Here is a 26705-nt window from a genome sequence, read left to right on the forward strand (position 1 = left end):
CTTCATCACTTCTCTTCAATCATGACAATAACGTTTATAGTAGCGACGATCACCTAATCTTCCTTCGATGCCTATGCCCTCCTCTCTCTCTCTCTCTCTCTTCCTCGTATTTGGGACTAGAAAAGATTAAACAAATATATTATTCATTGAAATACATAGGGAATAAGTTTGCTTAATCAACAAATCAGAATTGATTGCTCCTCCTCCTCCTCCTCTGTGTTTTTAGATTTGTTTTAGCTGCCAAAGTTACAAAGCAGGTGACTCTTCCACCTCTACGAGCAGGAAACATGGTATTTTCATCAGGTAATTCATCTTTCTTCACTAATACATGTTGCTAGAAAATAGCCCATGCAGCATAGGATCACACACAAGTTTGATATTTGATATCCTTCAGATCTCTGATTTGACTGTATAATCTGACGATGAGAAGTTCATGTAGAATGCAAGAACAGAAGCATTTTGATGCATATATTCCATGTATCAAGTTCAAAATACATGTGGCGATGATGAATCAAATCAGCTGCTGCCGACGGTAGCAGAACCGAGCAATTGACATGCATAACAGTAGCATCTTTGCAGGTGCAAAATTCTAACTTGATCACCCACAACTTTGACTCAGTCGAGGGAAGGTAGGAGGAATTCGTCCAACATCCCTGAAACTTGGCATGATCTGATTAAAAGATACACCCTCTGTTGTGCAAATGAGCCAAACTTTCAACCCATGTCAATCTATCAAGACAATCTCAAGACGATCCGAACGGGATGGACAAGATGGCCCCTCGTGAAGATAACATGACACTGTGTCACCTTCCTCCCTCTCAACCCACGGACACGGTTGTTCGACGGCACCCCTCAGCGGGCTCCCTTGGTCCTCCACGGCCGCAGCTTCCCTTAAGCCAAGCTCCTTCTCCAAGTACTCCAACCATTCACCGTCATTCCCTTCTCTATTTGACTCCTCTTCCACTGCAAAGGAATTGTTCGGCTCAAGTGCCTCCCAGGTCAACGAGCATGCATCCTCGTCCTCGATCATGCTCCAAATATCCGGATCGATGAGCACGTCAGGAACAACCTCCGGGTCGACGCCATGATTCATGGCGGAGAGTTCTGTCGAAGAAGCGCTTGATATGATCGTGGTGCTACCGCGCGGTTCTTCGTCCAACATGCTCCACAAGTCCACGTCGGGCTCGATGGGGATCTCGATCACTTCGAGCGAGGAGTTGTGGGAGTGCAAGCATGGATTGTTCTGTTCCCCGTTGCTCTTGTTGTCACCTTGATCAGAGCAGGAGGGGAGTGTGCTGGAGGAAGATGAGCTGAGTGCCTCCTCAGGATTGTTCTGCTCTTTGAATGCCAATCGCTTCTTCAAGTGCGTATTCCACACATTCTTTATCTCATTATCAGTTCTTCCCGGTAGGTGTGACGCGATTTTGGACCACCTAAACAAGATCAAAGCAAGTCATCGTCTCCGTGCCAGATGAAGATCGAGACTAACTTCGAGCTGCTACGTAACGATCATCAACAGGGGTTTCTTAGACACCAAGCATGGAAGTTCATGGTCTTACTTGTTTCCCAACAGCCCATGCAGCTTTATTATGTTGTCTTCTTCCTCCTCGGTGAAGTTGCCGCGCTTGATATCTGGGCGAAGGTAATTAATCCACCTCAACCGACAGCTCTTCCCACACCTAAGCAAACCTTTCCAAACCAAACCGAGAAAGAAAGAGAAGGTCCATGTCAATTCACTGAGATATATGAATATATACGAAGAGGAAATGGACGTGGGAGAGAGGAAAACAGACCGGCGAGTTTGGGCAGAGCGCGCCAATTTCCGTGCCCATGCTTTTGAATATAAGCTATCAACCTCAGGTCCTCCTCCGGCGTCCATGAGCCTTTGTTCAGTCCAACCTTCGCACAGCAAGGTGCTCGGCCACGACCCATCTCGCTCTCTCTCTCTCTCTCTCTTTGTGAAGGACTTTTGCCTCGTGGCGATGAAGAGTGAGCGTGTAATATATATATACACAGATAGAGAGAGAGAGAGAGAGGAGGGGGGGGGGTAGGAAAGGAGGTGACGTGACGACAACTTGAGTATCACCAAGCTGGGACCCACATTTTGGATTGACTGGTAAAGAAAGATCCATGAAAGACCATTGACGCTTGACATGTACTCGGTTCCTATCCATCTGTCAACAAGAGCTGCACTGTGTACACAGAGCACAGCGTCTCCTTCACCAGTAGAAGAAGATGGGAGTTAGGCAAGAGGCCACAGGCGGTCGGTTTAGTGTCGCAAACAAGCACTTTAAGTCACTGGATTCTGTCGTATGATTTCTCAGTCACCTCGACTCCCATTTCTTCCCGTTTATGTCGTCAACTTAGGAGTGACGCAGACAATGACATGACACAGGAAGATTGTGCATCTTGTCGATCGCATTTCCTGCTCACCTGTTCTCAGGGAGTCTTCTGCACTCCTTCATTCGTTGCTTTTTAGTGTTGGTTGGTCTTGACCAAAACAAAGCACACAGCAGGAACCTTCAAACTCTGTCCATGATCAAATTAAGGGCTCTCACGGCAGAGGAAAGAAAGCAGCAACTGATACAGATTCATTTAGAGAATAGAACGGAATAATTGCTATTGCAGGCTTTCTCTCCACTTTAGTGATTCACTCAAGAAAGAGACCTCGCCATAATTGCTATAATTATTGTTTATTTACTATAATTCGTTTCAGATAAAATTGTTAAGGTGAAGATTTAAGTTCCTCTGTTTGTCATCAAGTATGCATGTTAGAGCTTCAGTGTCTAGTTATCATTCAATGTAGACTGTCATCTGCTAGATTCATGCTTTAAGAACTCAGGAGAAACACTATGCTAATTTACGCAACGCAAAATGCTTCATAAGAATCACAACAAATAGGAAACCAAAAGAGGAAAAAGAACATTAATATAAGCATTAGGAGACTGGAGATTTCTGCTCTTTGAGCCTTCACACGTGAGCTAATTCCTACATCGCAGCCCTACTGGTCTTCGAGCCTTTTTCTCAGAAGGAAAAAAGTGAAGGAGCTCTAAAGCTTGGTAGGTGAAACCTTGATGCTTTCGGAAAGATGATATGTTAAGTACCTTTCATCACAAACTAGTCTGATGAATTGCAGCTGCTTCAACTATAATATGCTCAGAGCAGCCTCAGAAAGATGAACCGAGAACATATATAGTGGAAGCTTTTTTGTGTTTGGTCAAATGTCCCACAATCTAGTCAGCTGAGCTACTCCTTTTCTATCAAGGAAACAATATTTGACCAAGAGTATGAAACAGGGCGTAGGTGTCAGCTCAAGATCACTACAGAAAACCCCACCCCCAACTTAGAAAAGAAGATTGACCTCCACTCGTAGCTCAGAGCTCCATTCCAAGTCCAAGTTAGGGTAACCAACATCTCGTGGCCTTTTACCTCACCATCACCAAACTCTTGACATGCTGCCATAGCTGCAGTGTGAATGTCTACAGTTCAAGTTGTTTGACTCCCTTTAGGGTTTCTACCTACAGGTCACTGACACTTCATCTACCCCTTTGTCCCGTTTCCAAGTTAGATTACTTGTGAGAAGGCGACGTTCAATCACAATTAGAAATGCAGCTTACTGGCAATAAAATAGCTTTGGTCCAAAACGACATCATTAGAATACCCCATATGAACAGTTGAAAGGCAGGTGATGTCGATCGCAGACAGTAAATGCTTTGCTATGGGAATTCCTTTCACATATTGTGTGGAGACACATCTTCTATCTTTGTATTACTTCAGATGTGGGCTACCGAGTTAATTGCAGGTGTGTCGACATATAATAGTATCACTGATTCATTAGGGTTGAAGCTTTATAAACCTTTTGAAGAAGGAGAAGTGATGCATTAAGTATAGAATTAAGATAGGCAGGTTTAGGTATGTCTTGACACTGATTAGACGCAGCAAGTTCTGCTAACAATGACTTGAACCAATGGAAAAGTTGGAAACGAACAGAATTCTATATGCTTTGCACTGGTGGTTCTGAAAAATGAAGAGAACTCATTGAATCCATAGTAATCAAGAGTTGGTAATTGTAGTCACGATCTGTCACACTCGAAATGGTTGGAGAAGAAGAACCAGTCCTAAGATAACAAGCAGCTGCAGCTAATTACATGCAATGTGAGTAGGTTTTTAGTTCTGGAGAACATCTTTCTTCTGTTCCAAGTGTTGGTATCTCAGAGCCCCCGACAAAATAAGAGCACCAGTTGCTAATCATGTTTTAGCGTAAGAGATGGGGTGATTAACTGATGAGCTTTCACCCATGATTAAGAAAATTAAAGACACTGTTATCACGTAATAAGCACAGGTTTTCTTGAGCAGTGGGATCTGACAAGTTGTCAACAAAGAAAGCAAACTTCTTCGTAAAGAAAGGTCTGAAACCAAAGTCGCAGTTGAACTTTAGGTTGGTGAAGGAGATGGAAGTGTGTGCGTGTGGAGAAAAGAGAGGTGATCTTTTAGGTCACATCCTGACCCAACAGCAAAAGGTGAGGATGATGCATACAAGACCTCAGGGTTGCGGTTTCTTGATGGTGAGCTTTGGTTGGGTTTAGGTAGACTCAAGACTCATCAGTCTTATATTTCTTGTCCTCTGCTGCTTTTATTGACATAAGAGTGGTGTAAGCCTATCGTAAGCTTAAGATTATCGCTGGCCACTGATTCACTATTGATATAGTGATGATTTACTATAACAATATCTACTTGAGAGTTTAAAATCTTTTTTATATTTAAGATATTAATGATAAAGATGATAGATATATCATACCCATCTACAAAAGATGCTTCTGTAAGCCAATCCAACACATCTAACCTGGCAAGAAAACTTTGGAAACCTAATCTAAGATCAAAATGGAGTAGGGACTTATAAGCAACATTTTCTACTGTTGGACTGATAAGAGCTAAGATTATTAGCTGTAACCTGGCCAATACCATTTAGTTTGTTTCTATGCCTTCCTCCTCATCTCAAACTGTGGAAATCACCTTCGTTTGTCGTTCGTCTGCTCGATGATCCTTCGATGTTTAAGTTAGATATGCGAAGATGAAAAACACTCTTGATGAGTCGATAGTGAGGTGAGTTCTGAGAGCTGATACGACCTCCGAAGAGCCAATATGTAGTAGTGCAGATAATCGCTTGTAAACTGCGATCACTGATTTAAGTTTAGGCATCTTAAATCATTGATTTAAACTAAATTTAATTGTTTACTCAAGTTAATGAATAGCCAATAGTGTTAGAGCTGACCCAGAAAATTTACGGTAATTTGGCAACTCAATAATCTTTCTGTTACTCGGCAATCTATAATAGTTCAGTGATCCCAAGTCCTCGTTTTTCTTCTTTTCTAATCCATTTCCAGTGGCTTTCTCAGACAAAGTCAATCAGCACCTACTTATTTCTTGATATGATGATTTGAATGAGACACCCAAGAAAGATGCTCTGAAACAACACACAGCATTTCACTGTATCCTTCGTTTCTGGTGGCTCTTGGATCATCCTCTTGGATTATAGGCATAAACTAAGAAGCCCCAACACCAAAGTGTATGTATCGATCGACCAATGATTCAGTAATCATCCATCACTCTCTAAAAGAAAAAAAAAGGCTTTTTTATACACAGAAAACATGGTTTTCTGACATGAAAGAAACAATAATTTAGCAAGATCTTATGCACAGAAAACTGGGTTTGTGAATCCCCATGTACATGAGCCAAAACAAACATGTCATCACCTCCGTCGTCACTGGTTTCATCCAGTATCCATTCATATCACACTCGGGTGAACTATGTTTGTGTGCAGAAATAGAGGAGAAGCAGAAGAAAGACCAAAGGATGAGGAGGGAAAATGGCGAAGGAGAGACCTTTTTATTTCGGTACCTACGAAACAAGGGAGGAAATGGACTCAGGACCAGGAATTGTCGAAGGCTGCGGAGGAGATGGCCTGGGAGAACTCTTGGAAGCTGATGCGCCCGTCGCCGTCGGTGTCGGCCTCCTTGATCATGCCGGTAAGCTCGGTGGCGGTGAGGGCGTGGCCGAGCTTGGCCATGGAGTGGACGAGCTCTGCGGCGGTGATGTACCCGTCGCCGTCGCGGTCGAACATCTTGAACAGCCGGAGGAGTTGCTCCTCGGTGTAGGGGGACTTGGCCGCCACAAGCTCCGGGGAGACGAGGACCACGAACTCGGAGAACTCGACAAGGCCGTTGGCGTTGGTGTCGGCCCTCTGGATGAGGGCATCCAGTTGGTCGGTGCTCGGCTTGAGGCCCAGGGAGCGGAGAAGGGAGCCCAGCTCGAGCTGGGTGAGGCTGCCGTCGTTGTTTCGGTCGAAGGAGCGGAAGATCTCCCGGAGCTCTGCCAGCTGCTCGTCGTCCAACCGCACCGGATCCTCGCCGGCGCCGCCGCCGCTCATCTCTGTCTCCTCTTCTTCTCTTCTCGGTCTTCCCGATCGATTATGATCGATGACCGCGTAAATCCCAAACAAATCCGATCGATGTGCTGCCAAGATCGGATCTTTGGGGAGGATCTCTTACCAAGATCAGATCTTTAAGGCTGGATAAGGATCAAAGGATGGAAATCTAGTCGGCCAATATAGCCTGATTTTTCACCGGATCGGATCGGCGGCATCTCAGTGCTTCGAGGCGTGGCCGACCGATCTCGTTGGATCCGCCGCCGGCATCGGGGGAGCAGACGAGAGAAATTAAATGTACGGAATTAGGCGCAGGGAGGGGAAGAATCAAATGGGCTATCGCCAGTGAGGAGAGTTGGTGATCGAGTACGGAAGACGATTAATTCTGTAAGATAGTAGAATCAGAATTAAATAAAGGATAATAATAAAAGGAAGCCATGCCGTGATTGCTGGGCGGCACGATTCGGCGGCCACTTCGTCAACCGACCACGATCGGATATATTCGATAACAGATTCGTGGATCTATTGCCGCTTCGTGCATATCTTTTGCCGCTTCGTGCGTATCTTTTGCCGTTTCGTGCATGTGTTTTCGGAAATGATGGAAAGGAAATTTAGGTAATATTAGATTTGGAGGCATGTACATGAAACCCGGCTCGGCTCAACTAACCACAAGGCCTAATTGAACCTTGTCCTGCGTGCTGATGCTGCTTATATCAATTTGGCCGAATTAGAGTGTTTTCTCGATCATGTTTGAAATCGAGATGGTCAATTTTTATAATCAACACAATGTGATAAATTTATACAATTTATCTTTTTAAGCATTATTCTTTAGAAGAGATTTTTTTTTTTGTCTTGAAGGAATACAATTCAAGATTTGCTGCTTAGTCGAGCAAAACTTTCTCCTAGGGGTTCGAACCATCCTTCACGTCAATTTGTTATTTGATATTTGATATGGTCAATCTTAATTATCGACCCAATACAATAAAATTGATGTTAGGTTACTCAAAACTCTCGTTGTGGGTATAAAAAATCGTTCGTAGGAAGTAAGATGACATCAACAATGACCTACTAACTCATCCGACAACCCACTATCACCTAGACGAAGATGCCGGTGCGAGAACCCACAAATCTTCCTTTCCTACTAGAGGGCGATAGGGTCACGATCTTCTACCCCCGACCAATTATAGTTTCAAGAAAGGAAGCACAAGTCAAATGCCAGGAGCAAACCCTTGATGGTAAAACTTATTTCCCCTTTTGTCGATCGCTTAGCACATGCAATCATTATCCATTTATCCCGAGCAAGCACTAGCCTTGATAAACAACACCCTTGTGGTCGTCTTTCACTGACGATGTATCATAGTCTCCCTCCATCGATTACTTGGGTATCGAAGTCGATGCCCAAAGCTTGGAGAGGGGATTGACGTACAAAAACCCTACTATTCCCACTCTCTTTAAAATTAACTTAATTATCGAAAGGGTCCGATCGAAAATTTCATGATGCTGACCACTTATGCAAGATTCATGTGACAGTACAAAAGCCAATGCATGCTCAGCTCATCCCTAGTGCCTCAAGGAAGCCCAATTCACTAGCAACCTCTCGAGATTGTTTTAGCTGAATCTTCCCTCACTCTAACCACTTCTTGTGACTGTCACATGAATCATCAAGACAAACTTGTACCTTCGAGATATAATCAAATCGTGACAGCTCCCCAATCAACAATATCAAGATAACAACGTTGTTGAACATTAATTAGTTTAGATTGAAAACATACCTTGAAAAAACTGTTTTTATAATATTGATTTTGTAACATTGATTACAAAATATTGTATATATGTTTTATGAAGATATTTTCTTTAAATGTTACGCTCACAAGGTATGTTCAATTGTTGCTTCGTTGTAATCTCTGAAAGCTGTGATACGATATATGCCACGCTTTGCCATGTCGAGTCCAACCATATATTAGATATAATTGCAGATTTATTCTCTGCGGAAGTTGTGAGAACTGGGAATCACGTAAGATAAGACCAAGTACTAAGGTTGAACATTCAAAAATACCTCGAGATACTTCAAAGATACACGCTACAAAGAGACTGCAAATTATCTCTAAACATTATTGTGAACAGTTCAAATCATTCTATGGAAATCCACCCGGACATCCAACATCTTCAAAAAGCTTGCTTTAATCAGTTTAAAAGAACTGATCATCACATATACATACAGGCAGGTTTTTTGAAGTTGAATCTCATCAAGTATGCAGCATCCACTGTGCGATGTCCTTGCGGAGAACACCTTCAGCTCCGCCAATAATTCTACTATGAACTATGGCTGACGAATTGGGAATGTACTGAGAAGCATGCCTGTACTGGCCATTCAACCCTGCTGGTTTCATAGGCTGCATCATCATGCCTATAGCTGGGAAAGTTTTCATGGGGATGTTCCAGGGAGTAAAGAAGGATCGACCTCTCTTGACCTGATCTGTGATGCGTACAATACTCCTCCCTGTTCGCAGCAGCTGACTACGGCTTGCTGCATACTTGGACATGCAGATACTTCTAATTGGAGGTTTCCCACTATGGACACCAACTTGTGCTGATGGTTTCGTTGGATCGAGCCAACGAAGGCCAGAGTTCCCTATACTCCTCCCGGCTTCCATGTCCTTATGTTGTACGCTTTGAACAACTCTGACCACCACATCAAAAATACTGCGAGTCCTCCTGCACCCAACAAAAGCCACATAAAACAAATACAAAACTCAAGGAGCTGTTTTGCTGCAGCAAACAATAAAAACATCACTACCTATGTTTTCATTAGTCCATAAATGATCAAAGGGGAGCTGGCATTTCACAAATGGATGATTGTCACTTTGTAAGAGAAGTCAAATTTGGGCACTTGATCCCAACAAGCAAATAAGCATCTTCATATCATTGTAACATTTTAAGACTAAGCGCAATAAAACTGCCCCACCAAATAAGTAACATGAAGTCTTAGTTGTAGTTGCATGTTTTCATATATACATATATGTTAATTTTAATTAGAATACCAAATGTTACAAACATGGCAGGAAGACACTAGTAAGCTCTTAATTGTTCAGTACTTTTAGCACTAACAACAGTGAATTAGAAGCAATAACATGAAAAGTACAATAAATAGATAGTTAGAGGTGGAAGGTTCCGAAGTTCTTAACAAGCCAAGATTGACCTCTGTGGATTGGCGTGGGATGATGAAGATGCTTCTATTTCCATAAGTCTAAACATTTGGATGTGTATATCCTGGTAGTTGAGGTATAAAAGTAACACAAATAAGTCAGATTAAGTACATTGTCTGCAATACAATTTTTTAGTGTGTCTGTGTTTATGTAGAAACTTTGTTATCATATTTTATTCTTCATTTCATGGTTAATCCAAGCTGCATCAAATGTCACGGTTAAGATAACTGCATCAAGTGCCTAACCTATAGTCAAAATATTGGTCTATATCAGTCAGCATGGCAGCCATTGCAAATAATGAAGAAGAATAACCACATGTTTAATGAATATTATATGAACTAAATAATTATAAAGTCCTATTTCTCTTTGTACAGCAAGCATGAATTTAGTGGTCATAAAAACAGGAGCTACTTCTGCATAATCATGTATTATATGTACTAAATACTTGTAAAGTCCTTTCCTTTTTCTAGTATAGCATGCATTAACTTAGTAGTCACAAAAAAAAGGTACAAACACCTGCAATAACCATATATCATGCATGTGCTTGTTAACCCTAAACCTAGATTACAAAGATATCAAACATGTTTATTTATTATTATGAAAAATAGTTCATTCAAAGAGATAAAACTTCTCTTCATTGTTTGTCTAGATTCTGTAAGTTAAATCCCTTTGTAACACAACAATGCCAAACCAAATCAAAAGTTGTATACCAAACCAGGCTTCAACTATAATAAAATATATATATAATGTCTGACATGTTAATATACAATTGTAAAAGGTGGCCACTATGTTTCCTTTTGAAACCTTGCATTAGGCTTATTTCTTGAGGGCACTGTTTGTTTGTTCCAGGATAAAAAAAACCTATGTAATGAATGAAAGCTTATGAGACAATTAGAAAAGATGTAATCAACGTTTAACAAACAGGATATATCACGGTATTCTTCATACTGAGAGAGAGTACATAATGGGGATGAAGATCTGAGTGAAACTGCAGGGAATTCTTATTCAGCTTACACTGGAACTTCCAATGGGTATGCAATATACAGCAAAGAACACTAATATCAAGTTGTTGTAGGGCGATGATCCACCAAATGTGAAAAGAGCCGTGTGATCTCAGTGATTTCCAGCCATTTCAAGTGTGGATCAAGAATGACTTCGTCATCTCATCGAGATGGGTAATCATGGGAACACAAGTGGGAGAATGAACAAAGGGCAACATCAAGATTGTCCATTTTATCTTGTAGTGAGTCAATATCTTAAGAGATTTCCACAAATCAACTACTGCGACTCTTCCAGCAAATCTCTCCGCGAAAATAACAATCGAGCGCAAATCAATTGGGACGTCAAAGTCAAGAGGAGATGGGCACCTGTGGAGGAATTGCCTGGTCTCGGGGTGACGAGGGCCGACGATGCGCCGCTGGATCCTGAGGGCGAGTCGGTAGGTTCGCCTCAACCCCAAGAAGTATGCCGTCGCCAACGTTATCTCCCACAGCACCATCTCCTCCCCCTTCTCTCTAGCTCGCTCTCTCTCTCTCTCAATATTAGAGAAGTAGGGGGGCAAGTAAGCCGTAATTACCTACCTGCAATAGACCCTTCCGCAAAGGAACATTTCTTGGAGAGGAAGAAGGCGGCGGAGCGAAAGAATAAGAAGCAAGCCGGAGGCGATTGTTCTGCGCGAGCATTAACTCGCGCGACAGATAAGATAGGTCAAAATAAGGAAATTTAATCCTCTATTAATTTAATATTAATATGTTTTTCTACTGTAATAATTCTCGATATTCGTGTTTTACTTGATCGACGGACAAAATTAGCCCATCTGGTGGGCGATCCACAGTTACTCTTTCCTGTGGATTTGGTTCCAGGAAAGAATCGAACGATACCAAGTCGACTCATCCGGTATCCCACGTGGATCCCACGTTTGCTGTCCGATCACGTCGTGGGTAGCATGATGGCCATCACGGAAAAGGTAACGCTCGCATGCGGCATCCGTTGAGTGGACAATGGAAATTGTGGGCGCCGGTTTCTTTCGTGAGGTAATCGATGGAAGGCTGGGCCTCGTGTGCGGCCCATTAGATTCAAGTTCATCTCGCGGCCCAGTCACGAACCCAAATGTCAACCCATGCAGCATACATGTCAACCATGAGAGAGTGAGGGAGAGAGGAAGCACGTCTGACGCATCTTCTATTCACAAGATAAGCTAAGCTTACGAGATCGGGGCATCACAGCGAATCTTTCTAGTCGATCGAGATCGGAGCATCACAGCTCAGACCTTTGTCGCGCTTAACCGGCACGACTCCCCGACGAAGGATCTGCACTTTGAACAGTATATTATTACTGTCCATGAGTTCCAAGACACAACCGTCTCCAACCTTGAGATCAGTATCCAAGGCAAAGTTCTTCCACCCAGAGCACAGTCGCCTCAGGATCCCTTTGCAGCTATACTTCATCTTCCATGTCCTATTCCCGTAGGACAGTGTTACAGGGACACAAGTGGCTGGAAGAAATGGATAAAACCTCTTCGGAAACAACTGATGAATCAAGGCGAAAGGTAATGTCAACAAGATTTTGTGATCAGAGAGCCATTTGGAACAGAAATTAACTTACTACTTGGTAAGGGTCATGCACATGACTCCATGAAACCACGAAAGTGAGGAATGGTTTTCCCGAGAGCGGCACGATTTCATTTTTCTCAGCGGATGCAGGAGGTTCTGTTGGCGATAGCTCAGCATCACCACTGTCACAATTCTTGCCGCGGCTTGAATCCATGGACAACCTGCAAAGGCTAATTCTGAAAGGATACGCAACATTTGTGTAGAATATTTCATGAGTCCAGCAGAAGAAACAGAAAAAGAGTAATCTTGATTCTTCTGGCGATGTCTTGAAGATAGTATGAGAAGGATTAACAAAGACGATAGAGAAGATAAAGAATGTACCTGAGAATGCAATTTGAGCTCTTCTCTTCACCGCAGACCAAAAACCATGCACTCGGAGAAAAGGAAATCAGGAAGATCACAAAGAATAAAAGGATTCCTGTCTCGTTATTTTCTTTTTCTTCTCTGCGTAGATTCTTCCTCAGGGAAAGCGTTCATATAAAGGGAAACTGAGAGGACACCATTAAGGCCCGCCATCGAACACCGGGAGCACAAAGCACGAGAGATTCTGCAAGATTTCAGCAAGCTTTTGATGGGACCTTTCGCTGTTCTTTCACGTCCTGTTGCGGCCGCCCGATGGAACTCGACGACTCGGTTGTCCCCAGGCCTACTGGGGTGGTGCGTCCCAGTTTCCAAAACACCGGCCAGTAAAATGTTTGGCGCTGGCTGGGCCAAAACACTCTGTAAATGTAAATAAAAACATAGTTATATCAAATCAAAGAAATTTATCTAATGACAATTATGTGTAATCTAGAAAACTAGATTAGAATTATCCAAGACATTGTCTTATTATTTAAACAAGTGCTAAACCAGCTCGAAATTTATATCCTGTTGAGATCATAATAGTATGATCTGAAGAAAAATAGTATGTTCTCCCACGCAGATCTTTGATACAAAGAAACTTTGGTGACAACCGATCATAATGCTTAATAAATATCACTTGATATGACATCAAGTACGATCAAGGTGAAAACAATCCTATTTGATGCCATTTTATATGGCATTCAAGCCAAAAATGTGATCAGAAAATTCTGCAGAAAACATGTATCGGCGATGAGTTGTTCCCCAGGCTTAATCATGCAAGAAAGAACTCAACCTTAATTTATTGAAGGCAATTGGAGATCAACAATCAGCATCAAAGTTGTCGATGGTACCAACAGAGTTGCAAACGAGCATTTAGGATTCGGAGATCAACAAGTAAAGGCCACCGGATGGGAGATTATTCCGTCTCCGAAGGATATGAGGAAGACCACCCGCTTACGTAAATCCAACATAAACAATCCAATTTTTCTTCTTTTGTATTTATATATGTCTTTTCCGATGATTTTGCAGCCCAAATGATAGATTTGATACAAAGAGATCTTTGCCGTTTCTGTAACAAATAATCGATAGCAGAGTGCGATTGTCTGTGCGACAATCTATCGTTCACCAGATCTACATTAGATCCCTCCATCTGGGGCTGGGGATGGGAGGGAATCCCGAGGGCGATGGAGGCCACGAGAAGCCCGGCGAGAAAGGCGGCAACGGCCGAGGCCCCAGGATCCCCGACTGGGGCAACGGCGAGAGAGCGAAGGTAGGGGTCAGCGGCGGAGGGTACTGGAACCCTGGCGAAAGCAGCGGGAAGGGTGATTTCGGGGAGAGTAGGTTGAAGAACGCGGTCGGCGACGGCGGCGGCAGCGGCAGCCCGGATGGAGGGGTAGGTGGTAGGGGATTGGGGTGATGACGCGCGTCCGCACCCGGGGACGGGAACGGCCGGTGGGGGGTGTTGGAGATTAGGAGGGAGTACTCGAGGTAGCGCATGTAAGCGGAGATGGGGGATTCGGCGCACGCAGTGGCGGCGCCGGATGGCAGGTGGGTGGGAGGGACGGGGGCGAAGGCGGGAGGGGAGCGGGGGGCCGGGACGAGGGGCAGCGGCGGCGGACGGATCTTGTGGAGGCGGACGCTGGGGGACCTGGGCTGAGGGGGGCGGTGCGGCTGCGCAGGCGCAGGCGCGGGGGAGTCGCGGGAGGGAGTGCCCGTGAGCTGCTGCACGATGCTGCGGAAGTCGTGCTTGTTGATGTTGTACACATGCGGCTGCTGTTGCTGCGACGAAGAAGCGGTGGTGGGTGGCTGGCGGTGGTAATGGGAAGCGCTCTTCCGGATGCTCTTCCCGAACTTGTTGACACCTAAATACGGCTGCTGCTGCTGCTGCTGACTGCTGTTCGATTGATCCATCTCTCTCTCACACACCCGTCGGTCAAAATCTTCTTCTGGAGGAAACGCAGGATATCAAGGTTGCTTCCGTGTCCCGTAGACCGACTGGTTTGGCCGCCGGAATCCGGTCGAAACACGAAGAAGATGAGAACAGAGCGAGCGCAGTTAGGTAGATCTGCGGCTGGTCTTGCAAGTTCGATTGATTGGCTGCAAGAAATCGATTAAGAAGAAGAAAAACCAGATCTGTTTGTGGCCTCAGCCAAATCTACCACCGCTTCTTGTCATTCTCGGGTTCACATGACATGATTATTAAAGTATCACACCACCATCATCATCATTATCATTATCATTATTATTATTATTATTATTATTAGCGAACAAAGAAGCAAAGAATCGATCTTTTTGACTCTCTTATATATTTTATTTACTTATCAAGAAGAATAAAGTGAATTATTAGGGGACAGTGTGGATAATAGAACTGCTGTATCTAAGCATACGGTGGGTTGTGCGATACAATCTCTACTCTCATTGCTGTCACGTAATAAACTATTCGAATGAAGGAAAACAGATAATTGCTAATGACAAAAATAATGGATTTATTATGAAAACATCTTAAAAAAGAAAAGAAGAGTTATATCATTTATCAAAAGGCTAATCGATGACACAGCCAATCCATTTGCATGTTGATTGATCGTTCCTATTGATAATTTGACCGAGTTTGGCCAGCAAAGTCTGATCGTGTTCACGAGCAAAATCTTTGTCTTCATCATTTATTTTTTATATGTTAATAATATTAATAACAAATATGAATAAGATATTTAACTGTAATAAATTTTTTTTTTATTTGTACAAATATTTGAGCCATTTTGTTTTTCACTCATCTCATATGGACCTCTTCGAGTTAAAACAAGAGTAATTATAGATTATTCCTTATACTCAAATTACCTTTAACATGCAAGTCCTTATATTTTAAAAAATTATATTAACATCTTTATAGCTACAAAGGTGAAACATCTAAGTTTATTTACCCAAACTTCATCAGTTTATCAACAAAAATATGAAAATAAAAGATAAAAAAATAATTTTAATATTTTAGTTCGTGACGACAGATGACGACATCGTCGAAGGCACAAGTGACTATTGTGATTGAAGAGAGTGATGGTGAGAGGTAAGGCTTGCTATGCATTTGTATCAATAACTCATTCGTTGCTTAGTAACTACATTAGCATCAACACAAATGGTAATGTTGTCATGGCATCAATAGCGAAGACAGTGGCTATCTTGTCGCTAACTTGTTAGGTGGATCATTTGACTCGAAATTAGAATTGCTTGAGCTCCTATCGCTCCCCTCACTACCGTGTTAATTCTAGCATTTAGATGAAAATAGTGATTATTAAGCTCTCGAGTATCTGATAGTGATAAAAATAGTGTCTTGGAACTTGAATAAGTTGTTGACATAATTGTCGAACAACCCTTATCTCTTGTTTTCACTCTTCTTATCTACAACTGTCATATACAACTAAAACAACATAGGCGTTGCCATTGTTAATTAGAATATTAAAATTATTTTTTTATTTTTTTATTTTCATATTTTTATTAATAAAATCGATAATATTAATAAATAAATCTATCATTTTTATAAATATCAAATATTAATATATTTTTTTAAAAAAAAATATATATAATATAATATAAAAACTATATGAAATAATATATAATTAACCCAGAACACAATATTCCTGTTATTTTGTAATTGTCGAGACCCCAAAATAAATGTTCCAAGTTTGCGATAGAACAAAACAGAGAGCGCCTTTGATAATAAAATAATTATCTGTCAAGCTCTGAGATCAGAAAAAGATGTACAATAATGAATTCTTTTTACACGCCACAAAGCTGTAAAAAGAGAGTTTGGAAAGACGTGCATGAAAGACGTGATTTATGTCGATGAAACAATCGGAGGCGATCTCTTCGCCGATATGTTGGTGACAGAATTAGATATATAATAATGATGTTGAGATTTCCAACTGCAACACCACCTCTTTGTTCGAGGCGATGTTTTCGCCCGCCTTTCTCTCTCTGCATTCTCCTTCCCCATCTTTTACTCTCTCTCTCTCTCTCTCTCAACCTTTACCTTTTGCTCGGTTCCAAAGCATTGTGGATTGACCAAATCCAAACAAATAACCCTTCTCCCCAACGCACATGACTCTCTGCCCCGCCTCTTTCGCCATCAGCAGCTGCTAACCCCGCACCACATCTTGCACGTCGTAAGAACACTTCCACTCCCACTTTGCATTTGTACGATGACTTAACAACATTGTTTCCTGTGTCGACGACGGGAGAATGTTCCACATTTCTTTTGTCTTCTTGAATCTGTCTTCCCTTTGTAATCAAGCCTCCTCATGCAGACCGTCCTGTTACCTTGTGGATCTGTTGCATGTTGTCTGTATTATATGTTGATGATGAGTGTGATTTTGAGCGTGCATTGCTCGCTTCTATATCGACGGCGGGATTCAATAATCTATATTTTCTTCAGCATCTTCGATTTATTTTGTTTGCGTGATGTATGATATATAGTGTGGCTTCTTCTTATTTCGCCTTTTTGTAATATGTATGTTGTTCTACATGCATATTATCCTGCTTTATGTGTTTATTTTTCTCGCATTTCCAAGTGGATCTGTTGCATACTGTGCTTGTAATATGCTAATGAGCATGATCTGGAGGAGTTTGCAGTGACAGATAATTCTTACATTGCCTCATTTTCTTTTTCAGCCATGCATGTATGAGTCCCATTTATCAACATGCAGATTGACATTATCATAGGCATCCTGGGAGGTATTCGACTAGGATCGTAAATGTAAACCGCAAGAACAAAATGTGGAACCTGGCAGCATAATCTATTTAGGTAAAAATGGTGGATCTCTTGTGTGTCGGCACCACGACAATTGTGCTTATGGCCGAAGTAACATTTGTCTTGAATCTTGTATTCTTGCATGTGATGCAGAGCAAGTCCTGGATTTCAACTTCCTGAAGAATTACCAGTTGCTTGTATTCTTGAGGAGAAAATGTAGTGGTAAATCAATGTCATGATAGGTAATATAAGAATTTTACTTGAAAAGATGTGTGTTAGGACTTACTTTCCTAAAGAGGATTTCTTCTTCTATTGCAATTCCATATTGGGACATTGCTGTAACGATAGATTTCCCCTATAAGAAACAGCACCGAGCTGCAAAATTGCAATCAAGATTTAGCTTGATGAAGATATGTTCAGGGAAAAAGTGGAATATCATACTTACAAGGTAAATTGTCCACTTATATGTTCCTGATGCCTAATATTTCAATCAGGGAAAAAGACTTTTATCTCTGAAAGGTCTAGAACTACTCGGCAGCGATATAATGGGAAAAAAATGAAAATATGGTGTCAAATGAAATTTGAGTTTGTGCATGGACTTTCTTTATTCTTTGTTTCAAATAACTTGAGAAACTGATTTTTATGTTCAAATTTGCCACAAAGTTCCAACAAAGCGGCTGATAGTCTGTTTGATGATAGACAGCAAGTATTGGTCACCTTACTGGATGGCAAAAAAGTTCATTTTCAGCATGATCTTTGTGTTTCTCTTCGATTATGTTACTATGATGTTCAATATGTGGTGTGTTTTCTGCATGGCATGGCCACACTCTATGATAAACTAATCTTGAAAACCATGGACCAGCACCCCATGTGAAACTGAAGATGACAGATAATGCTAGTGCCCCAGATATTTGCTGAAGTCCTTAAAATAGGTCATTCTATAGTCTCTTAGTCTCTGTTTGTTTGTCAGCATAATTTTAGATCGCAAGGTTTTATTAACAAGCTGTGTCTTAGTGTGTTAATAAATTATTATTTAAAGCCATGGTTTGTGACAAAAATTGTTCTTTCATGTAAAAAGCTTGTTCCGTTGTTAGTATGGATGCATATATGGCTAGATGTTTCACACTGCAAAGAGATGTATGTAGACAACCAATGCATTTTGCTTGAAATCAAGCAATTACAGATATGGAATTTGGAATGTGTTCTGAGATGCGAAACTATAATTGTTATTGGTTTGATTCTTGTTGAGGCATAAAATGAACATTTGGTCGATGCTTTCAATGCTTTTCTTAATATCACCTACATGCAGGACTGGCTTGGATGCAGGTAGGCAGCTTGGTGGTGTAGTATTTGCTGCCATAGGATTTGCATTAGCATATCTTCAAGATGAATGCAGGAGATACAGATGGAAATATTAGTGTGGCATGCACATTTGGTGAACAACAGGTATGAAGTCTTATAGCACTAATACTTTTGTTTTTTCTTGTACTTATGGGATATTTGTTGCTCCCAAGAATGGATTATCCATGAGTCCTTTTCGCATCAGGTAGCTCACTTGCAAGCAACCAAACCATGTACAACATGCGAACATATAACTAAACTCCTACATGCTGCAAATGGACTTCCCGTTGAAATGTGCATGTCATACTTGCAGATTGGGTTACATGTCAACATTGGATCACAATACCCTCTTCATCTTCTCAATTGTTATCTCCTCACAGGTTGATCCCCACATGAGCACTGGACATTTCCTCTTTTACCTAAAGTTGTAACTGCAGCAATCAGCCTTTATATAAAGGCAGTAAGAAGCCTCCACATGCAACTTCTGAATGTAGCATTTGCCCCAAACTTTTGTTTTCACAGTTTGTGTTCAAGACACTTTCGAATAAGCCCTTCTGAATATTGTGAGAATTTAAGAGTAAGGCCTCTATAAATAATTGGTTACCATCACAATATGAATAACCTCTGAAGCTTTCTAGATACAAAGGCAAATAAAATGAGAATGCATGATAATTAAATAGAGACTAAAATCATCTTTGATTTGTGCAGGTTTTTCCTATGCTTCCGGTGGTAACTGATGATATTATGGCCCGACGGCTTAAGAACAGGGAGCGGCAGCGTAGGTACAGGGCGAGGAAGCGCCTTGAATCAGATATGAAAAGGTCATGCTTGCTGGGCCAACATACAGCACTGGAAAACGAAACACGAGTTGATTTTGCTACTGTTCAGTTCAATTCGGGGGAAATTTCATTTCCATCCGAAACAAACGTGAACATCGCTGCTATGACGAAGGAGGCATGCATCTACAGTGGCAGAAAATGGAAAAAGGATGCAAGAGAAGCTCATGCATCTAAAGAACCTGAAAACATGTTGCATTGGTCACTTGTACCCTTGAGATCACCATCAGAATCGGAAACCGCCGATTGTTACTGCATACATCAAACTAGTAGAAGAAATTGGAAAGCTGATGCAAGAACAAAATCAAAGACCGGCAGTCATGGATGAACATACCCAGTGATACTTGTGTTTGTTTGTCTTTGTCAGGTACTACTACTTTGTTAGTGCTAAACAAGAATCTTACATCAGTAGGTAAGACTTAATGGATGCCAGTGTAGTATTTTCTCCCTTTAACTACCTTTCTTCCAATGTAACTGTACTCAAGCCAAATATCTCATATGGAAATTGTTGCTATAAGGCTTGTTCTAGTTTGCATATGCGAGCACTTTTGTTTTATCATCATGTGTGTGCGTATGAAGTTGTACATAAATCAGGATGCAGTATTTTCTTGATTGTGAGCAAAATTTATCTTTCTTTAGGCCCATTCAAGGCCCAATCCTGGCCCATCTAGAGGCTGACTCTTTCTTCCATGGCCCCATTGACCACGGTTAAAATTGAACCGTTTATCTTTGGTTGGACTGACAAATGATTGTAACTCGGAAACCAATGTTTGAATAAGCCGGTGCACTGAATGTAGTCGCCCGCCATTGATTCCGTTCTCACAGACAAGAAGAGATTTTCCACAAGACGAAGACCAACCACACGGCCTCTCCATCCAAGTAGCAATCATCGTATAAATCGTTTTCAGAAGTGATTGCTATCGAGATCAAAAGATTGTTATTATATAATAGAAACTATGGCTCTCATTTTCTCTCACATGGCTAATGTGCATTACTAAATAACTATAGTAATGTATCTTAATGTAATGATATATATTAAGTGAGAAATCAAGTACACGACCTCTCCATCCAAATAGCAATCATCATATAAATCGTTTTCAGAAATGATTGCTACCCAACTTTTCTCACATGACTAATTTGCATGATCAAATAACTTTCGACTTCGTTAGGAATGTATCTTAATGTAATGATATGATTTATAGATTATATATGGTAAAATTTTACTTCATTTATTTTTTTTAAAAAAATATTGTATATTCATTTATATGATTATATATTTTTATTTATTACATATATGAATCATACAAAATTTTTTTAAGACTCTATGCATTCATTTCTATTTTATTTATTTATTTATTTTTTAAGTATATATATTTAAATAAATATTAAAAGTATTAGAAGGATAAATTTATTATATAATGTTTAATAACTTTTAAAATATAATTTTATCAAATAATACTTAATTTATTTACTTTATATTTATTATTTATTTTTTAAAAAAATAAAAATATAAAATATTCCAGAATGCGGGTTTATCCATACTAATATAATATTGCTAATGCTATGTTGACGAGCTGTCTTAATTTATTAGAGTATGCCAAAAATACCTTTTCCACTTACTTTCTTTTTTATCTATATATATATATATATATATATATATATATATATATATATATATATATATATATCTTTTATCCTCCCCTGCCTTTTTATCCTCCCTCTCTCCCACGTGGCTGAGGCGGAGATGATAAAAAGGAGAAGCGGAGTGTGACTATTATTATTATTATTTAGTTTTGTTTGATTTTAGGCAAAACCCAAAAGATCAGACGGATAGCAAACAAGTCGTCGACGAATGAGCACGTGCTTCGCATGTCACTTTCGCTGCCGTCACAAAGCTTTCGAACGTTACTTTTTCAACTTTCTTGGACTTACTCGTTTCGTCGTACTACCTTTATTCTCATTGGCGGATTCTCTGGGACCCGCCAAATATGTACGTTCCGGGCCCAGGGAAGGTTTGGAGTAAGAAGCGGCCAGTGCCAGAAGAAGGGAGGAGTCGGCTACGCCTCAGGCGGAGGCGGAGGCGGTGGTCGTCGTCGAGGATGCCGACATCTAATACGACAAAAAGGAGTGGCCGCAACACGTTTTGCGCACCGCGAACCAAGCAGACATGAATGGACCACATCACATGCGGCTGCACATCGATGGCTGCTTTGCCTCTCGTCATTGCTGTGCCCGGGAGTTAATCTGCGATCGACTCGTCGTCGGATCCCCATCTCAAAGCAAATGGAGCCAGCTGAATCCCCCGGATTCGTACCTAACCCGACCCCGAGGAGAAGAAGAGCAAAAGAATCGAGCGAGCGAGCCAAAAGAGAAAAAAGAAACCATCGATCGATCCGGGTCCAATGTTGTGGTGCAAGCAATCACATCTTTCGAGGCTGGCGATGGGCCCACCACCGAGCCATCTTGCGACGTCACACTCGGTGTTGTGGTCCTGCGTAGACTTTTTCTTTTCGTGTGTGTGTGCATTCAATGAATTCAGCTGTAGTTTTCTTTCCTTTTGCAATTGGAGTTGGACAGGGCGATCCGATGTCTCCGGCACTTTCCAGAAACTTAACGCAGCAGCGTCTGGGACGGACGGTGGTTTTATCAAGGGGGGAAGCATCCCACGTCAGCGGGCGGCTGTGGCAATTATCCATCCATTCACGCTTTAATATTCGTACTTGCTGATATATCTGCGACGATTGTGCGGTCAAAGAAGACCTGCGATGCCGCCAGTCTCCCACTTGCTTGGCTGGCGGCCGCTGTAAATTACTAAATTAGCTCAGGCGAGCGGGAATTACCAAGCTAACGTACATGATTAGAATTACCGAAACCGGCGAAGAAAGGAGTTGATGGAATAAATAGTTGGAAGGGCAAGACTGGATAGAGGAGGAAAGGAAGAGATGAAATCGGAGTGTAATATTGGTGCCGAAGCAAGCCCGAATGTGAAACCGATGAACCAACCACGCCCTTTCCTTTGCGTCCCCACCTCTCTGTGTCGCTCTCTGGTTCTCGCAGCGTCACTTCGCCTAGTTTCTTCTACGCCTTCACGCCCTCTTCCACGCCTGCTCCGGCGCTTCCGGTACCAGCTGCGGCAACAGTAACCGACGGTCTCAGGATCGCTGGGGGAGGGGGTGACCGGAACCCAGGGTTTCCGGTTCATGCGCAGGAGTCGGTGCCGGGTGTTCGATCAAAGGAAAAGGATGAACTTGTGGGCCGACGACAACGCCTCCATGATGGAGGCCTTCATGGCCTCCGTCGACCTCCCGGGCTTTTCCTGGGCGGCTGTTCCTCCTACACCCACCCCGCCTTGTGCAGCAGCCTCCTCCTCCTTGGATCACCCGGCCGCTGCGGCGACTCCTGCTCCCGCGTACTTCAGCCAGGAGACGCTCCAGCAGCGGCTGCAGGCGCTGATCGAGGGGGCGCGGGAGAGCTGGACGTACGGCATCTTTTGGCAGTCGTCGGTGGACGCCGCAACCGGGGCGTCGTTCCTGGGATGGGGCGACGGTTACTACAAGGGCTACGAGGAGGACAAGCGGAAGCAGAGGGTTGCCGGCGCTGCCTCTGCTGCCGAACAGGAGCATCGGAAGTGCGTGCTTCGGGAGCTCCACTCGCTAATCTCCGGAGGCGGTTCATCGGCGCCGGACGAGGCCGTCGACGAGGAGGTTACCGACACCGAGTGGTTCTTCCTCGTCTCCATGACCCAATCCTTCGTCAACGGGGGAGGACTCCCGGGCCAGGCCTTCTACACCGGAGCCCCCGCCTGGGTCACCGGCGCCGACCGACTCGCCGCTGCGCCATGCGACCGGGCGCGCCAGGCTCAACTGTTTGGCCTCCAGACCATGGTATGCGTCCCCGTCGGCTCCGGCGTCCTCGAGCTCGGATCTACCGACGTGGTCTTCCACAGCCCCGAGATCATGGGCAAGATCCGCGTCCTCTTCAACTTTAGCTCTCCGGACGCTCCCTCCGTCGCTTCCTGGCTCACACCGCAATCTGCGGCGCCCACTCCCGCCACCGACCAGGGCGAGACGGATCCGTCCGTGCTCTGGCTCACGGATCCGTCGGCAGTCGACATCAAGGATTCTGTTTCACCCGTCTCCGCCACCGCCGACCTCTCCGTCACAAAACCCCCGATCCAATTGGAGAACAACCCTAGTTCCAGCATCCTCACCGAAAGCCCTAGCTCTTCGATGCAGTTCCAAAGAACTCACAACCAGCCGCAGCAACAGCTGCATCAGAGCAGCGCCAGTGATCCGCATACCCATCTTTTCGTCTCCAAAAAGTTCAATCTCTCTGAATTCGCCTCCAACGGCTCTGTTGTTCCCCGATCGGCTAAGCCGGAGCCGAGCGATATCCTAGATTTCGCCGGTAGCAATAGGAATCCCACTCCGGCCCCTGTCACCGGCAGCCTCTTCTCCCACCACCAAACCATCACCGCCGCGGCAGACGACAAGAGGAACAAGAGATCCACGGGGGCAACATCCAGGGTGAGCAACAACGATGAGGGGATGATCTCCTTCTCGTCGGCTCCCGCACGACCCCCTTCTGATGTTCTGTTTAAGTCTTCCGGCGGCGGCGGAATCCTCGATGGCCCCGATTCGGATCAGTCGGACCTCGAGGCCTCGGCGCGGGAGGTGGAGAGCATCCGGCCGGTGGAGCCAGAGAAGCGACCGAAGAAGCGCGGCCGGAAGCCTGCCAATGGCCGGGAGGAGCCTCTGAACCATGTGGAAGCAGAGCGGCAACGCCGCGAGAAGCTCAACCAGAGGTTCTACGCCCTCCGCGCGGTGGTGCCCAACGTGTCCAAGATGGACAAGGCCTCCCTCCTTGGGGACGCGGTCTCGTACATCAACGAACTGCGGTCCAAGCTCGAGACGTTGGAAATCGACAAGGAGGAGTTACGAGCACAGGTGGAAGCCCTGGAGAAGGAGCGTGAATCCAACCCGACCCGGCCGGTCCAGCCGCCGCCGGACCATGATCTTAGGATGATGAACGGCAGCGGCGGCGACCGGTGTCACGGGGTGGAGTTGGAAGTGAAGATACTCGGGTCGGAGGCCATGATCCGATTACAGTGCCTAAAAAGAAATCACCCGGCCGCGAAGCTGATGGCTGCGATACGAGACCTCGATCTTGACGTGCATTACGCGAGCGTGTCGGTGGTGGAGGACCTCATGATACAGCAGGCGACGGTGAAGATGTCGCCGAGTCGGACGTACACCCCGGAGCAGCTCCGTGCTGCTCTCTACTCTAAATTGGCTGCCGAGGCACCAATTAGCAGGTAGCCTATGTTTGTCTTGGCCTTTAATGGCGGCGGGAGGAGTTCTTTAGATTATGTTGGATTCTGTAAGATCTTTGTTCGCGTGGACTATGAGATGCAGCCATAGTATGTTGTGCTTCAGTGGTTTAGTATGTACATATGCATTGCATTTCTAGTGCAATGAATGTTGCTTTTCATCAGATAAGAGATGCTTTTGGTAGCTGAAGCTTCTTCTATATCGCTGCACAATGCTCTGTCGCTTTGTTTGGCTAAGGCAGGTCTTGATTTCTGTGATGTTTCCAGAGCAGCAAATGATCAATACATCATAAACAAGATGCTTTGTTTTTCTCTAGGGGGATTTCCATCAAAAAAAATTCCTCTTTTCTATTAAAAAAATATATTTTTGAGCTTTTCTTTTTTGAAAGGTTTTCATTTTTCCTCGTACGCAGCCTCTTTTATTTTGTAATTTCATAAATGTCTCTCGGCCGTCACTTTTATCTGATCGTCTTTTATCACATCGATCATCGGGCCTATCTGATCGTCTTTTATCACGTCGATCATCGGGCCCTCCCTATGCATTACGATCGTCAACCTCGACATAGAAGGTGGGCTTCTTCGTCCTCTTTTGCATGGTCTTTCATGTCATGTTATTTTCACACAAACCTACCCATTGCCCTGCCCCCCCCCCCCCCCCTAACGCTGCCATCACCTTTGTTGTGGAAGGGCTCTCCCCCGCAATCGTCACCACCAACCCTACTCTTATGTTTGATGGATCTCATCCCTACCGCCACCTTCAAGACCAACAAGGTTCATCTGGCCTTGCTCTTCATCGACGTTAATGAGACCCTTTCGTCACCCTACAACACCCCTCTTGTTGACCCCTCATCCCATGACTTCTCACTCAATCCTCGTGCTCTCACTTGCTACTTCCATGATTCCCTCACCCCCGCCCTTGGACCTGCTATCGACTTCCCTAGTAAGGCTAGTGTTAGGCAATTGCTCCTCCCCTAAGATGTTCTTAGTCGAGCACGTTGAAATCGATGATGATGGAGACCAAGAAGAAGAAGAAACTCATTGTCATCCCTCTCATATAGTTCTTAATCGACAATGAGGAGACGATCGCGTGGAGGTAACCTGGCGAAAGTGGCCAGGCAAAAACATCGTATGATAGGCGGCAAAAGGAGGATTATAGAAAATATGAGCATCATATAAGAAAAATAGAAATAACAGAACTTCTGTAAAAATAAAAAGGATGGATTTTTAAAAGGAAATTGCCCTTTTATCTCTACCTATTTTCCATCGTCAATGCGGTAGCCATCGATACATCTATTTGGTAACAGCGACCTCATTAGAATGCCATGTCAACAACCATAAACCACAGATCAACTACTGTGCGACGTTGAAATATAATATGGTGAAGTCACTTTCTATGGCTTTGGTCAAGCAAATGTTTGGCAAGACGAAAGAAGCAACCTTTTAAAGGTTGCAAATGATTAAACCCCAAAAGAGTGAAACTTGGTAAACATGTAGAATGTTGTTGTCAAGTCTAATGTGCTTTCGACTAATTCTCATCATTCTTATATGACATATGTTAGGATATTTACATGTTAGTCGAGGAGGTCAATACCTTACATTGGACTCATACAGACAAAAGAGCTCATAAGCTTGTCCTACTGAGGGGAGTCATATTTTCTTGGTAGCTCATGAAGTCTCTGATTAACAAATTTTTTCTTCGGTATTAATGTATGACCCATGGGATCTTCGACTAAGTTTAATTTAGGAAATGCAATGAAATAGGTAAATATTATGCTGCATAAAGATTTCACAACAGTTTCTACTTTTCATTTTTCTTTTTTTTGTTTAAACCTCACAAGAAAAAAACTTTTTTTTATTCTTATTGGTGTTTACTCTTA

At 43.2% G+C, this 26705-nt stretch overlaps 6 protein-coding genes across 6 annotated transcripts; 1 reads left to right on the top strand and 5 right to left on the bottom strand.

The window, feature by feature from the left end:
- Nucleotides 1-443: 443 nt before the first annotated feature.
- On the bottom strand, nucleotides 444-1945 carry LOC103975234 (myb-related protein Zm1). Its single transcript, XM_009390141.3, has 3 exons — nucleotides 1794-1945; nucleotides 1560-1689; nucleotides 444-1433 (listed from the first exon to the last, which is right to left on the bottom strand). The coding sequence occupies exons 1-3, from the start codon at nucleotides 1930-1932 to the stop codon at nucleotides 725-727; spliced, it is 978 nt and encodes a 325-aa protein (XP_009388416.2). The 5' UTR covers nucleotides 1933-1945; the 3' UTR covers nucleotides 444-724.
- Nucleotides 1946-5611: 3666 nt separating this feature from the next.
- On the bottom strand, nucleotides 5612-6910 carry LOC135632123 (probable calcium-binding protein CML11). Its single transcript, XM_065140552.1, has one exon. The coding sequence runs from the start codon at nucleotides 6425-6427 to the stop codon at nucleotides 5924-5926; it is 504 nt and encodes a 167-aa protein (XP_064996624.1). The 5' UTR covers nucleotides 6428-6910; the 3' UTR covers nucleotides 5612-5923.
- Nucleotides 6911-8513: 1603 nt separating this feature from the next.
- LOC135632073 (uncharacterized) lies at nucleotides 8514-11325 on the bottom strand. The gene is made up of 2 exons (XM_065140439.1): nucleotides 10998-11325; nucleotides 8514-9139 (listed from the first exon to the last, which is right to left on the bottom strand). Exons 1-2 carry the CDS (start codon nucleotides 11126-11128, stop codon nucleotides 8671-8673), a joined length of 600 nt encoding a protein of 199 aa, XP_064996511.1. The 5' UTR covers nucleotides 11129-11325; the 3' UTR covers nucleotides 8514-8670.
- A 539-nt stretch (nucleotides 11326-11864) lies between these two features.
- Nucleotides 11865-12396, bottom strand: LOC135586625 (B3 domain-containing protein Os04g0386900-like). Its single transcript, XM_065139346.1, has 2 exons — nucleotides 12256-12396; nucleotides 11865-12158 (listed from the first exon to the last, which is right to left on the bottom strand). Exons 1-2 carry the CDS (start codon nucleotides 12394-12396, stop codon nucleotides 11865-11867), a joined length of 435 nt encoding a protein of 144 aa, XP_064995418.1.
- Nucleotides 12397-13521: 1125 nt separating this feature from the next.
- On the bottom strand, nucleotides 13522-14801 carry LOC103976209 (protein HAIKU1-like). Its single transcript, XM_009391422.3, has one exon. The coding sequence runs from the start codon at nucleotides 14493-14495 to the stop codon at nucleotides 13716-13718; it is 780 nt and encodes a 259-aa protein (XP_009389697.2). The 5' UTR covers nucleotides 14496-14801; the 3' UTR covers nucleotides 13522-13715.
- A 7624-nt stretch (nucleotides 14802-22425) lies between these two features.
- Nucleotides 22426-25028, top strand: LOC135632072 (transcription factor MYC2-like). Its single transcript, XM_065140438.1, has one exon. The coding sequence runs from the start codon at nucleotides 22700-22702 to the stop codon at nucleotides 24815-24817; it is 2118 nt and encodes a 705-aa protein (XP_064996510.1). The 5' UTR covers nucleotides 22426-22699; the 3' UTR covers nucleotides 24818-25028.
- Nucleotides 25029-26705: the final 1677 nt, after the last annotated feature.

This window comes from Musa acuminata, chromosome BXJ3-2 (genome assembly GCF_036884655.1).
Source record: "Musa acuminata AAA Group cultivar baxijiao chromosome BXJ3-2, Cavendish_Baxijiao_AAA, whole genome shotgun sequence".
NCBI classification, from domain to species: Eukaryota; Viridiplantae; Streptophyta; class Magnoliopsida; order Zingiberales; family Musaceae; genus Musa; species Musa acuminata.